Genomic DNA, 16236 nt, shown 5'->3' with positions numbered 1-16236 from the left:
TTATTAAAACAATTCACTGTGCCGATTGTCGTTAAAAACTGAACATTTGTTCCACTTTGTAATGCAAAAGTTAAAGTCTGTCATAAACGAAAATAAAACAACATTTTTTTAATTATTTTCAATGGACAGACTTCAATGGAAATCGTTTACGAACATCTATCAAGGACGCGGTATCTTGAAAAATCTGTGAGCGTTTCTAAAAATTAAAACCAAATTGGTGCGCACCTTCTTCAACAAACACACCGGAAGAATTTCCCATTTTTGGCCACATCCGCTTCTGATTGAACCACAAGAACAAAACCTGTTGTAATATTTTACCCTCCAACCAAAGAACCTGACATGTATCGGCGAATGTACATTCAAACTTTTTGCGGGTAAACTTCAACACGCTGAACTTTTCTACATTTGCAGTTATAGAAACAATATTTTCAGTAGCTTCGTGTTTGTGTTTCTTCTTCGACGTTTAAATGTGAACATGACCTTTGATCGGAAACCAGGCTTTCTTTTAAATATTTTACAATCTCCAACATTTGGAATACATTACGTAATCCGATAAAGATAAAGATAAAAAAGCCTTTATGAACAACCTTAATTCATATTTAGGTACATACTAAACATTTTTTAAGCTATTGCATAGCTTCTATCGCGTGCCTTGAGCGCGGCGACTGAATCAAGAAATTCCGTAACGAAAATAGCCTGACACTCCCACTACGCCTACTATGTAGCTCTCGTTCAACACATTCACACGTTGTGCTTGTGTAGTGTTTGTGAATAAGCGCGCGGCGTGACGTCGCACTGCCGCATGCACATCATGAAAAGTCTGCCCATCTCTCCCTCGCGCGGTCTAGGTTATGAGTGTGAAGGGGACAATTAATGTTTTGCTTTTGTTAATGTTTATAAATCTAGCGTGGTCTTATTTTATTGTTGTTTTAATATTAAATTATTATTGTCGATTTATAATTGCATAAGTTGATAAAAAATGCTATGCAATAGCTTTACCGCGCCAGTTCCCGAGTGCCACACGTTTTTTTTTTCTTTGCATTTGACATCGTCTTATATTGTTTTGCTCTCGCATAGACCTCCCCCAAATCCTACCATGGTGGAAAAAAAAGGTGGGTAGACGACATAAAAGCCGTTGCAGGCTCTACGTGGAAGAGGAAATGCCACGACCGGAACTTACGTAGTCAGAATGTACATTAAATAAAATATTTCAAAACAAATGCGAGGCTATTTAATTTTACTACCTATTTAAATGTACTTGATTTATTAAAATATTTAAAAATTTTCAATATTAATTACCTACTGTTTCTTCTAGGAAAATAGAATGCGATATTTGGTGCCGATTTTTAACTTTGTACACATATTTCGCGTATTATTCAACGAAAAAAAAACTGAACTGAAATTTGAAAATCATAGTGACAATGACATCCGGTTTTTTTTTTTTATCGCCTTTGTAGGCAGACGAGCATACGGTCCACCTGATGGTGAGTGATTACCGTCGCCCATGGACTTCAGCAATGCCAGGGGCAGAGCCAAGCCGCTGCCTACCACTTAATACTCTCCACAAGCCTCGTTTGAAGAAGGACATGTCATAGCGCTCGGGAAACACCGTGGAGGGGAGCTCATTCCATAGCCGGATGGTACGTGGCAAAAAAGACCTCTGGAAACGCACTGTGGATGACCGCAGTGGCTCCAGGTAGTATGGATGAACTCTACTCCTGTGGCGGGCGGTGCGATGGTAAAAACGAGATGCCGGTATCATCTCAAACAATTCCTCAGAGCACTCCCCATGGAACATACGGTACAAAATACAGAGTGAACCGAAGTCCCTCCGCAGACCCAGAGGCTCCAAACGATCCGTGAGAATGGGATTATGGACAATCCGAACGGCCCTCCTCTGTATGGAGTCAAATGGAAGAAGCTGGTATTTGGGAGCCCCGGCCCAGAGATGGGAGCAGTACTCCACGCGAGGCCGGACTTGTGCTTTATAAAGCAAAAGCCTTTGTCCAGGCGTGAAGTACCGCTTCGCTCTGTTGAGGACTCCCAGCATTTTGGACGCCAACTTGGCATTGCCTTCCAAATGACTCCGAAACTGGACATCGCTCGAAATGTCGACCCCAAGTATCCCAATACTCTCGGAATCTGTGCTAGCATTGTGGTATTTAATTAGCTAGTTCAAATAACTTGAACTACCAAATTTAGATGTTGTAGTATTACTTTGTATTATATTATTGCATTATATTGTTTTAGTATTTAGTAGGTTATAATTAGATTTGGCTTATATTTTGATGTTAAACTTGCACGTGAAGACGAGAGATAAGTAGGCAAGAATACTTTATGTTGAGAATTGTGTTGTAGAAGAACACAAAGATAGTATACCACTTTTTAATATTCAAATATTATAGAATATTTTGAAATTGAAATAGAAATATTATAGAATAGAATACATGGATTTATGCGGCCGTCAGAGAGAAGTGGCGGCGTGCTGTGAAGCTTGCCACCGACGCTTAAAATGATGAACACGATCACTCTATCAAGAGTCATACCGACTTGGAAGAAGATGATAATGCAAATTAAAATCTAGCATGTACAGTTTTAAAACTCATTTGAATATATATTTTCGTGTAATAATTTTTACGAGTTTATTTTTGCGTGTCAATTTTAAAAGCTGAAAATTGTTTTCATTTCATTGCTCGCAATTAATTCTGATAGCACTGACTTCAAAACTGACAGAAATATTCATAATTTTCTAATACCTAATTTAGTTTGGTAGTAGGTAAGTAATTAGGTTATTACAAAAATCAAAATCTAGTTATCTACACATTTAAAATTTAAGGGTAGCTAATTTGCTTTGCTTTCACTTTTGAAATAAGACTGTAGGGTACTCTTAACAAAGATACAATGAGTGGTTCTTTTAACAAGATTAATTTCAAGCTAAAATATACTTTTTTATATTCATATTATATAAATATAAAAATGAGTATTATATAAAGGATAAAGAGATTTTTTAATAAGCCTTTTGCGGCTTTGATGCCAATTTGCGGTAATTGCGAACATTTTTTGAGTCATATTTACCTAAGAGTTTCCAAAAATGAGTTAAGAATTATATTACTTAACTTAAGCAGTAGTGTAGATCCTAAACTAGGTAACAGAAACTATTCATGCGCATATTTGTTAAATAAGATAAACGTATTATATTGTATTTGTAAATAATATTAATTCAAGATTAATCGTAGCCCATCATGAGACTCACTGTGACATACTAAGCTTCAAGTGAACCATAAGCGATAAGCGACAATCTCAATATACACGACATTCCCTTCAGCTATTTGAGCCCACTCACCGAGAATATCTCTGAGAATCCGCTATGACGTGTGTAATACGAGCGATCGCTCATATGCAGGGAGCTTTACCTCCGTACAATTGGAAACTCGAGAGGGAATGTTGCTTTTACGTCACAGTCAGTTAAGCCTTTTCAACTCTGGTATTTAAAACCGTAGTTTAAAAGCCTCCGGGGCATATGAGCTTCGAGTATAGGGAACAAAGCTAAATTTGAGATCATTTAATTACAACTTTAACGTAAAATGTTCAGAACTTGCACTAGTGGGAAATTCACAGAAAAATGTTTTTTTTTTCATCTATACTAATATACATATAAATCTACAGTGGTTTTTACGGATGTTCCGTTATAACTAGTGAACCATGCGTCCGATTGACTTGAAACTTGGTATCCATGTAGATAATACATGTACTTAATGGATAAGCTAATATTTATATCAATGTTGGACTCTCTACACCAGTTGCGGGGGCGTTAATGATGAGAATCTTTGTGGTGGTGAGAAATAATAGTGTTAATTTTAAATGCCCAGCGAAGCGGACACGATAGCGATACAGCTAGTCATATTATAAAGTTCGATTGGAAAAGCAATATTTAATGGTATTTAATATTGATACAATATTATTATTTTTTTTACAAAGCTGTCGTAGTTGGAAGAATAATAATTCCATTAAGGGTAATTTCGCGAAGAATATCAATAAAACTAAAAGGACATTAACGTTTCATGACCGATGATGAAAATCGATGAGAAATTTATCATCATCAAAATACGTAAATTGGCATCCAATTATACGGCATCTTCGAGCACGAAATTGATATACATACAATGTATCAATTCGATAAACCAGCTGACTCGTTCAGGACCTTACCATAAATATTAACGTAAATAACACACAGGGTGTTTAAATTGACATTTGAGTGTTTCGCGGAAATCATTACAATTCGTTCATTGTTGTCGAATGTGGCTCCCGTTATTTTATTTTTATTTATTTTTTATTGCTTAGATGGGTAGACGAGCTCACAGCCCACCTGGTGTTAAGTGGTTACTGGAGCCCATAGACATCTACAACGTAAATGCGCCACCCACCTTGAGATATAAGTTCTAAGGTCTCACTCAAGTATAGTTACAACGGCTGCCCCACCTTTCAAACCGAAGCACATTACTGCTTCACAGCAGAAATAGGCAGGGTGGTGGTACCCACCCGCGCGGACTCACAAGAGGTCCTACCACCAGTAATTACGAAAACCATAATTTTGCGGGTTTCATTTTTATTACAGGATGTTATTCCTTCACCGTGGAAATCGATCGTGAACATTTCTTGAGTACGTATTTCATTCGAAAAATTGGTACCCGCCTGAGATTCGAACACCGGTGCATCGCTCAACTTATCCGTTAGGCCACGACGACTTCAAATTTTTTTTTTATCTTTTCATTTAATGAAACCGAATGTTTTAAGCCAAAACAGCTTATTTATATCCAGTGAATTGAAGAAATATTATCTGCATCTTTTTTTAAAAATATAATTAGATCAAGACAAAACAACGCACATTTTTATTTGTATGTATTATAAGGTTGTAGTCTCAGGAATAAAGAACATTCTAGAACCGGATTTTTTATTTTAGGTATAATCTTGAGGTTCCATAGTGGTCCAATTCCGTAATACGACTAATATACAATTTCAACAACAAATATTTTTCTCGTAATAAAGCATTTTTCAAGCAAACAACCTGATAATTTTGATATATATATATATATATATATATTTTAATTATTCAACACAATTTGTAACACAAACAGGACTATTAAAGAAATATTTTAACTACAATTTTTTTTTCATACTTACAAGAAAATTTATAAAAAAAATCTTTTATCTTTTCCTTTTTAATTACAAAATTTTTTTTCAGATCTAAATGTAACTATAATTGAGACCTTAGAACTTATATCTCAAGGTGGGTGGCGCATTTACGTTGTAGATGTCTATGGGCTCCAGTAACCACTTAACACCAGGTGGGCTGTGAGCTCGTCCACTCATCTAAGCAATAAAAAAAAAAAAATAAAAAAAAAATAAGTAATAACGAAATGAACAAATACTTTTTTGTTACATTGATTATTTTTCATAACTGGCAATGAAAAAGGAGCTTCGAGATTAAAACAAAGTTTTCTCCTAAATAGCGATCGTATTAAAGGAAGATAATTGCTTACCTTAAGGCCATTTACTTAATTTACCATTAAAAATTAATGCCCACGCTTATCATTTTGTTACTTTATTGTTTTTCTTCAAAACAAATTTAAAAAAGTATTCCGAGTCATTACCGTAACGCAGTTATCTGCTTTAGTCAATTTGGGGTATTTTTGTTTTATGAAGGTTCGCCATAACGTCCAATCCTGTGCTGCGGTTTCCGGCGATCTTCACCAGGTCGTCGGTTCACTTCATGGGAGACCCCGTGCTCCGTCTTCTGGTGCGCAGTAGATTCTCGAGAACTTTTCAGCTCCAGACCACAAACTTTCGGACCATCATTCAGAATCTCCCCATTCGTGATTAGATCTTGCAGGGAAGCTCCGACTATAGTCCTCGCCATTGCTGGATGACTTTAAGCCTTCTTATAAGACCATTGTGAGTGACCACGTCTCACTGTCGTATGTCATCACTGGCAACACACACTGATTAAAGACTTTCATTTTGAGACAATGCGGTATTTTGAATGAGAAGATGATGTGCAGATTCTCAGACATGCATAACCAACTTGAATTCGACGAATGACCTCTTTCTCGAAGTTAGAACCATCTAGCACGTAATTTAGCATAATTTATTATTTTACTTTTTTTATGTCCTATTTATTTCTAATTATTGAATTATTGAAAGGATCAATGAGATATAATTAAAATTGTCTGTGCCGGTCCAGTTTCGTGAGATGCTTGCGCTAAACTTCAGTATAATAAATCTTCTTTTTCATAGATTTTTTAATAGAAGTAATAGAGGACTGTATTCTACTAGTTGGTCAGAAAAAAACCGTGTAAAATTAAAATGAGAACATAAGTATGATCCAAAGTAAATATAGCCTATATTAATGATAAAAACAATTCACGATCCCTCGTAGTAGGTGGTTCGGGAGCTCAGAAACACCATGGAACTTTGTTGTTGTCCCACATTTTGTTAAGGACTGAATCAACATCCAATCTTAAACTGGTGTCCACGCATGGTTCCTATCTATCAGGACGCAAAATATCATCCAACTCCAGTATCAACACAAGTTTATAAATTCTCGTGGTTTTATGTTTTTACACAGTCGTGCTGTGGCACCCTCCACTAATAGAAACCAACCAACAGACCTGCCACGGTGTAACAAAGAACACAAAGAGAATGACTTGACAGATAGCGTAACAACAGAGGTACGGGAAAAAGAGAAAAGAGTAGATTTGGACTACCAAACTTTAACAGTACCAACACGTTCTTGTGATGTTCCTTTATCTTGAAAAATATTCTTGAGAATTTCATTGGTAATGAATAAAAAATTTAAAACTTAGGATAAAATCCCATCATAGTCGCATCACCCTATCACAATAGCGTGACGAATGCATCCAAAAAGAGAATATACGTCAATAAAATCATAAGGGGCACACAATATACAAATGAAATATTCAACTTCTTGAATCCAAGATGAAACTGAGCTCGATAAGCACTAACTTCCTTAGAGAGTTTGTATCTAAGACGAAATATTCATAAACAACAGGATGTAATATAATACATGCACAAGGTAATTTTACAGTTTAATTCTATTCGACATGAAATAATAATTCTGCGATCCCTAATACTTAGCAATAAAGTATTTGTATGGTTTTTTTTTTTTGTTGGTTTTATTAGATAATTTTGTAATTCAATTTATTGTGGTTTAGTAGGTACATATTATATTATCATTAAACATCAAACAGAAGTGTTTTTAAATAACGCCATCTAAACTGCGGCATTTTCATATTAATAATTCCACAGTTTTGCTTGTAAAAAAGACACAGAGCAGCTTAACCAACAATCCGCTATACAAAGTAGAAAAGGGCCGGTACTCTGTTGGTTTTTGACGGGAACGATCGCCCAAACTGACCTGGATTGACCAATCAAACAGGAAAAGATTCAACAAAAACTGAGCGCGTGAAAATACTCTGCAAACGTTCACACGTAAATGTTCGACGGGTATGGAATAATCTGAAATGTCTGACGTGTTCCTCTGTACGAAATTTTCAAGTTTCACGTTTGAAATATTGTAATAAAACGACGGTAGCATTTAATTTGAACGTAGCGAAAGGACCACTCCGGTGTTCCTTTTACATTTGTGATGAAAATGGTGAGAAGTGTACAACAGCTTCGAGTTACTATGTAATTGGTAGCTTTGATTTTGGATGATTTTTTGGGTATATGAATAATTTCACTTTCACTCTGACATTCAAATTTAATCTCGGGTTTATTTAAAATACTTTACGGTTTTAATCATCACAACACTAAGGTATCATATGTCTAAATTTCAATACTGTTCGCCTTCTTCCACTTCCCTGAAACGGTCGTGTCATATATGACACGGCTGTTCAATTCCATTCTGTCCACAGGACACTTCCCGGGAATTTGGAAATTGGCCAAGGCTATTGCCTTGCCCAAGCCTGGCAAGGACAGGAGATATCCCTTCAGTTACCGTCCGATCACGTTGCTGTCGCACATGGGCAAGTTGTTCGAACGGCTGCTGCTGAGAAGGGTGTCGCCGCACATCCTTCTCAGACCCGAGCAATTCGGGTTTCGTAGCGGTCACTCGACAACGCTGCAATTGATCCGCGTTATGCATCACTTGGCGGATCGGTTCAACGCGCGCCAGTACACGGCCGCAGCCTTTCTCGATATCGAGAAGGCCTTCGACCGTGTCTGGCATGCGGGACTGATCTACAAGCTGGTGCAGAACACGGACCTCCAGCACGCCTACGTGCGACTGCTGGGGTCGTACCTGGAGGGAAGATCCTTCCTTGTCGCGGTCGAGGGCGCCAAGTCGTCGGTGCGCCCAGTCACGGCCGGAGTTCCTCAGGGGAGTGTCCTGGCACCATTCCTCTACGCTCTCTATATCAATGACATTGCCCTCAAGCGTGGGAAGCCGACGTGAAGTTGGCGCTGTTTGCCGACGACAGCGCCTACTTCGCGTCATCCAACTTCCCCTCTGCGGCCATTTCGAGGATGCAGAGGTCATTGGACTTACTGCCCCAGTGGCTGGACCGATGGAGGGTCGCGGTCAACGTGGGGAAGACTGCGGCTATTCTCTTCGGTCCGGTCCGCACAACAGTCGTCCCGAGACAGCTCAGTCTCCGTGACGCTAATGTCGAGTTTAGATCCAGCGTCCGGTACTTGGGGGTCAATATCGACCGGAGTTTGAGGATGACCGCCCACGCCATGTCGGCGTTGGCGGCCGCTCGCTATGCGAGATTCCTCCTCCGGCCGGTGTTGGCCTCCAGGTTGCTGGTCAGAACTAAGCTCGGCATTTATAAGACGTATGTCCGTTCCCGTATCACGTACGCAGCTGCGGCCTGGTATCACCTCATCCCGCAGGATATGCGGGTGAGGTTACAGGTCCAGCAAAATCTGGCTCTTCGCACGATAGTAGGAGCAGGGCGTTACCTCAGAAATGCCGTAATCGCCCGGGATCTGGATGTGGAGTCGCTCGAGGAGTTCATCCGGAGGCTAGCTCGTAATCTTTACGAGCGGGCTGACGGTGGACCCCACGAGCACCTCCGCAACATAGCTCCCTTGCACGCCAGACCACCTGATGGTCGGGCGCTACCAAGGGAGCTATTGGAACCCCCTACTATGGTAAGATAGTCGGCTTAATCGGAGTGATATGGGAGTGCTCATAATGAGTGCCCCCATGGGACTGAGCTGTCCTCACTCGTCACTTCCCCCCACATCGTTGGGGTGCCCCCCTATGGGGACCCATTTCCCACCCCCGTTGGGACTGCCCCTTCTGGGGAGCCCTGAGCGGGTGAGCGCTTAACTAGTGTCGCGGCCCCCCCTTCGGTTTGTAGAGGTGGGGCCGTGGCATGGGGCCGGTGGCGGGCCCTACGGTTGCTGACTGTTGTCCCTGTTTGTAAATAGTAGTTTAGTTTAGTTACCTTTCGTTAGTTGTAGTTAATTTCAAGGAAAAAAAAAAAGAAATTTTTTGAATAGAATAGGACACAGAGGACAGCAGCCGGCGCCAGGGTGACACCGCCGCGGGCATCACTCCACGCAGACCATCAGCCCATCGTATTATATATAGGTATATGTATATAATAATATAGATGTAAATTGCCGTCGAACACGCAGCGAACAGCTCCCTCCTCTCTCAATGTCGTCCCAGCACTATATCCACCCCTGCCCTATGTGGCAGGGAGTTTCAGCCCGGGTAGTGGGGTTTGCCCCGAGGCCCGTTCCGTGCCCCCGTCAGGGGGTACAGTGGGTATGACGACCCCTCTTGCTTGCTTGCACTGCTGATAGAGGTTATAGTAAGCCCGCAGGGCAAACTAAATCCTTCTAAATTCTGCGAAGCGGTCTTGCTTTCGAGTTCGAAGAGTGAATAAGCATTGTACAATGTAATTGGGAATTCGACCTCATGTCTCAAAGCGGGCGGTAGATTCTTTCACCCGTATAATCAATAAAACGGCATTGAGTTCGTTCTGATCTGAACTAAAATAATAAAAAAGGCGTTGTGAACCTCATCGTTTTTAATCGATCGGTGATTTTGGTCGAATCGATCGGTGATCATCTCGTTTTTATCATCGCACCGCCTGCCACCGAAGTTTCTTTTTTATTGTCCTTGTAGGCAGACGAGCATACGGCCCAACTGGTGGTGAGGGGTTACTGTCGCCCATAGAGTTCAGCTACGTCAGGGGCAGAAATATGCCACTGCCTACCGTTAAGTACTTACATCGGTGTGGTCAGACTTCTGTACGTAGTTCTTCTTCTCCTTTCTAGCGTTTTCCCGGTCTATTGTCAGGGTCCGCTTTCCAACTTAAGCTCCTTTGCAAACCTCTCCTCCTCTGCAACTTCCCGATTTTCGTCATTCTTCTGGGTAAGATTAATCTCCTCCATTTCCGCCTTTACCACAGTACGTACAGTATGTAGTTACATACTGTATTTTTCAGCAGCTGAGTTGATATGTAGCCAAATGATCAGTGGTCTCGCCGAAGCGTATTTCGCCCTAACCATTGTATGAAGTTTCTAGTGATTAGGTAGGCGACTTTGGCATCGTATCGTAATCTATAATGACCTGTTACTGATTTATACAGTGAATATACCAGTTGGCAATCGTTCGAAGCTTGACGATAATTTTCACATTTTTTTATATGTAATATTGACTTTTCATTGTACCCTTACATTTCCAATGTGCCGAAAAAGATAGTAGTAGATAAAAATATAGTGCTGCAACCGATCGTGTTGATTTTGATTCAAAACTTTATTATGACAACTCTCGGCTAATGGCATGCAAAGTGTATTAGATTTTTATTCTTTTTTTTGTAGTTCTTCAATCCAATAATGATGGGTTCGATGTTTGATGTACCCATTTTTCGATCATAAGGCAGTTATTTATTTTAGGTCGTGCTTATCTATGAAGTTAGATATGACTACGCTGAAATTATAAACTTTGATAGCCATCGAAAACAGACCAACTGACAACTCACCTGATCTCAGGTGGTCATCATAATACAGTTAAATGCCGAAGCTGTTTTCAAGCCTTGCTTGAATGATAGCTAACTCTGCGGAAATACCAAATAGAGGGCATTCGAAAATCCGTAGGGACGGACTTCGATTCCCTCTGTTTTTGGTACCATATGTTCCATAAGGAGTGCTGCGATGAATTAGTTGAGATTATCCGATCATCTCGTTTTTACCATCGCACTACCCGCCACCAAAACAAAGTTTACCTAGAAAAACTGCGTTCACCCCCCGTGCGCTTCCAGCTATATAGTTGCTGCAGCCCGCTTTTGAATCCCTGAGCGACGGTAGCCACTCACCATCAAGTGGACAATTTAGTCGTCCGCCTACATGAAAGAAAAAACACAAAATCGCATCTACCTAAATTACCAGGGACGTATGAGCATACAGGTATCCACTATTGCTTCTGTGAAGCTATTATAAATTATTTAATTCGTTTTGAGGAACACAGAATGCAATGCAACCAAAATCTCCAATGCAATTACATTTTGCTCTCGTATTTCAAACGATCGCTGACAGCGGCATTCGGATGGCGCTGCTCCATTGCAGCCGATAGGTATTGACGTCAATCAAAATGATTGTACATTTATGATGATATTTATGATGATGGAACTGTTTCTAATCTGAGTATAGAGTATTTACCATAGAAAGCACTTTAGAATTGTAGATTTACTTCAGAGCTCGTCTCATAGAATGACATTCAAAAAAGCGTTAATGCTTATACCAAAACCACTGGAATGTTCTTATAATGGCCGTCACTAGAGGTGTAGAATAAATCGGACGCCAATCTATTTTACAACCATATGGTGGACCATAATAATATGGTCTATCCAGCCATCTGCTTGATAAAAACAAAAATGCTAAAAATACTGTTACTCTAGACAGATATCTTATGCGTGGATATTTAATAAAATTTATTTGCTATACATACCAGGAACATGCCCTATGACTTCCATGCAACCGATTACTGCGCAAAAGTACAGAAAAATCTTTAAGTTGATAACATTTCTAAAATACAAGTTCAGAACTCACTATAAACGCAGCACCAGGGGGAGTGGTATACTCAAAAGCAGGCAAAATGATCGGTAGGACCATAGCCATTTAAATGGTTATACCAATACAGTTTTGTGAATAAAAACCTTGTCATTAGACAGTCTTATGTCTTAGATCTGATGACAATTTGTCTATTATCGACATTCCTGGTTGAAATAGTTCATCGAAGTAGACATTAATCATGATAACCTATTTTATGCACCCATGCATATAAGGAGATACATACACTTTTTAAGGAAATTCTTGGTTGACCCGATTTTAAAATTTGTACTACTATCGATCATCGATTTGATTATGTCAGTTATTATATTTTATAGTGCAACTTGAGAAATATTATTTAATAATTAAAGGTATTTTAGTAATCTATTTTATCTCCGTCACAGATTGATATATAATTTTTAAGGTTATACGTCACATCCTATGTGCAATTTTCTGATGGATGAAAACATATTTAATTCAGTACGCAGTAAACGGTTTACGAAAAGTTCAAATCCTCGTTAATCTTTAAACGCTAAAGTTATTGACGTCATGAATCTAGGCTACATAAAGAAAGATGAAAACCAGTCACCATTGTCGAAATGAAAAGTTTAAAGACGTAATTAGCGAGACAAATTCGCAACTAGACCCGTTTATTTCAGACATTACGGCTGAACCGAGTTTTGGAATTCGTCTACCAAAAGAAAACTTTTACAAGTTACGCCGCGGGATTGCCGCATCATAATTACGTCGCGGTGGAAATCTCAAAAAGAATAATACTATTCAAAACATAATTGTTGTTTACCTAATTCCTAGAGATCACAAATATTGAATGCTCTCTAGAAGCATTTATAATAGCAATAATGGATGTTCAGTTTAAAAAAAAACGTGGTTTTGTGGATAGCCGGGGCAATTCAAAGGTATGAGCGCTTTCTCCAAACGTTAAAGGTCTTTTCGTCGACTATTTGGTTCGTTTTCGTTGTCAGCTGCTTCCATTATATACATCGAGATTTTTTTTTATCACGGATATACCTCTCTCTCTTTCTATCTTCCTGTTAATAAATGTAACCAAATACTGAAAGATAAGTCTAGCACCATTTTGCAGGGATGTCACGAAGATAAATCAGCGCTAAAACGAAAAGTTGCTCCCTGGAGAGCTTATGGCGTTCTCAATTTCGTCGATATTATTCCCTTGATTTGTGCCATAATATCAACGACAGTTAGTTCACAGAATTTGCTTTAAAAATGTGTGTGCTCGGACTGTAAGATAAATACTGTCTCGTATATTTTGCAGCTGAAGACAATATTATATGTATTATTTCGTATAAAAAACTGTTTTTTATTCTTCTTTCAGTTTATTCATATTTTTGTTATAAGCTGATTGTGATAAATTTTTTGAGGCAAATAGCAGTTTATTCGATATTAACAAAAAGTTTTGAGCGTCATTTGCGTTCTGTTTGTATTTGTTAAAAATATATGACCGAGGTTGTGCTATAAACAAATCAGACGCGCGTCGAACTGTGTGATGGTGCGGCTTTGAGAGATTTACACGCACGCTGTAGGCTTCAGATATGCGTGAGAGGCACGAGCGGATCTAGCTACTGTCATGCAAGGTGATCAATTGAAATAGTGGTGGGAAAAATAATACTCACGCCGCATGATCTGCATGTGGCAACCAGGCGATTGCTAGACCGAGAACCACAGCAATATGCACACCGCGAGTACGGCTCGTGTTATGCATGTTTTGCGCGTCCGCGTGCGTCCTATTGGACGCTGGCTGCGGGCAGCCGCGTGTCAGGCTGCCGGCGGACTGGCGTGTTCTCGCAGCCTCTCCGGCGGCAAGGGCCCGCGCAGGCGCCTAGCTGCCTATCGACCGAGGCCCGGCCGTCTCCTTCCGCTCGTCGCGGCCACGCTCAGATCCTCACCGTGAGCCTTATTGAGCGACAAACGCTTTCTACTGCACTGAAACTCAGAACTTCTCGCTATCGCTTATCAGTTACGAACCTTAGCGGCCCTAGTTCGAATTCAACTTTTTAAATTAAAAATCCTCGGATGCATTTGATGCCTGACGAATTCGTATTGCTTACGAAATAATATTTTTATGTTTAGTATTTGGAATGCTATACTTTAGACCTTAGAACTTATATCTCAGGGTGGGTGGCGCATTTACGTTGTAGATGTCTATGGGCTCCAGTAACCACTTAACACGAGGTGGGCTGTGAGCTCGTCCATCCAACTTAGCAATAAAAAAAAACAAAAAAACCTCGAATTTGAATTTAAAACAAGATATCTTGTACTACTCGCATTCTTCTTTTTCCAAGTAATAAAATCGATAGGTCTCAAGAAGTGCGATTATACGTACATGCATTATACAATTACATTACAACAATTGTCTAATTATGTTTCTAATAAAATAGTCAACAGTAAAAAAAATTAACGAGATCAGTTACAATAACAACAATTTTGTTTTGTATTCTAAATTAAAACGTAAACAATGACAAAAACGTTGCCTTACCCGAAGCAGGCACAATCATATATTAAACATATAAGCAACGAAGTCTTTTGTATGACATACTTCTTTATCTAGTTCTATTTTCACCGCAATGTGGCTTCATTCAAGAGTGCAGGTAATTTACGGAATTCATTGTGGTTGATTATTTCTACTGTACCCGAGAATATTCATTCGAGTCAAGGACGGCCTCTCCGCTGCGCTCCGTCGTCACTCTTATGCAGAATAACTTTTCGCTTAATGGCTTAAAATCGCTTAAAATATTTTATCAACGTTAAACGACTTCGAGCCCGAAGATCATTTGGTATGCTAATTTAATGATGCTTCTTTATTGGTGCTCGCTCGTTAGTAAGTATTACTGGTGGTAGGACCTCTGGTGAGTCCGCGCGGGTGGGTACCATCACGTTACCTATTTCTGCGGTGAAGCAGTAATGCGTTTCGGTTTGAAGGGTAGAGCAGCCATTGTAACTATACTGAGACCTTGGAACTTATATCTCAAGGTGGGTGGCGGCGTTTACGTTGTAGATGTCTATGGGCTCCGGTAACCACTCAACACCAGATGGGCCGTGAGCTCGTCCATCCATCCAAGCAAAAAATAAATAAATAAAAAACCATAATATATTTTAACAATACAATAGCGCAGTGAATGCATAAAATATATCCTCAACCCTAATAGTTACTGTTGTTTTACTTTCGGAGGCTCATTCAGTCGTGCTGTGATGACCATGGGCTTCAGTGATGACGTGATACCTCTATGATCTCGTGACAAACAGGGTAAATTTAGCATCAAATAATTTTCCTTGTATTATGATTAGAAACCATTGTAACACTTCAGTTTTAAAACCGAAATGTTTGAGTACTGGAACTTGCCACATTCAAATATGATGTAGATGTCAATTGCGTACATATTCTCAATAAATCAGTATAGTACATCTGTTGTCACTTGAGACACAGGCTCTAAGTATGAATTATGTAGTATAACGGCTGCTTCGCTGCAGAAAAGGTCAGTGGTCATACCACACGGGCGCTTATGACGCTCTACCATCAGCGATTAGACGTCGTTGAACTCATGAGCATTTGTTGGGTACGAATTTCATCAGAATATTTGATGCATCTATAAGTATTTGTAAGGTTTGAATACCGGCATAATCGTAACGCTTGGCACGAATAGACTGGGCGTCTCATCTTTTTGACAACGATGCCTTCCTGGTACCGAAATACGAATTCCTCTAACATGAGACATAAGCTGAATGTCTCAACTCTAGTATATTGAAGAGAAAGTACCTACCTCTCGAACCAGAAAGCAGATATATACATGCACTAATATCTATGTATTTTTTTAGAATGAAGGAGTACTTGAAGCCCTTGCTTTACTGGTGGTAGGACCTTTTGTGGGTCCGCACCGGTAGGTACACCACCCTGCCTATTTTTGCCGTGAAGCAGTAATGCGTTTCGGTTTGAAGGGTAGAGCAGCCGTTGTAACTATACTGAGACCTTAGAACTTATATCTCAGGGTGTGTGGCGCATTTACGTTGTGGATGTCTAAGGGCTCCAGTAACCACTTAACACCAGGTGGGCTGTGAAATCGTCCACCCATTTAAGCAATAAATAAAAAAAGGCCGAAGGTCTTTCCAGTTTCAACA

At 39.7% G+C, this 16236-nt stretch overlaps 1 protein-coding gene across 1 annotated transcript in view; it reads right to left on the bottom strand.

The window, feature by feature from the left end:
• RDL2 (ionotropic GABA-aminobutyric acid receptor RDL2) overlaps nucleotides 1–13905 on the bottom strand; it is a 37748-nt gene extending 23843 nt beyond the window's left edge. The window contains exon 1 of the mRNA XM_028176339.2: nucleotides 13737–13905. Within this exon, the coding sequence (XP_028032140.1) occupies nucleotides 13737–13825 (89 nt within the window). The 5' untranslated portion in view covers nucleotides 13826–13905. The remainder of the gene's footprint in view (nucleotides 1–13736) is intronic.
• Nucleotides 13906–16236: the final 2331 nt, after the last annotated feature.

This window comes from Bombyx mandarina, chromosome 01, assembly GCF_030267445.1.
Source record: "Bombyx mandarina strain Sakado chromosome 01, ASM3026744v2".
Taxonomy (NCBI): domain Eukaryota; kingdom Metazoa; phylum Arthropoda; class Insecta; order Lepidoptera; family Bombycidae; genus Bombyx; species Bombyx mandarina.
This window is presented reverse-complemented; position numbering and strand designations above follow the sequence as displayed.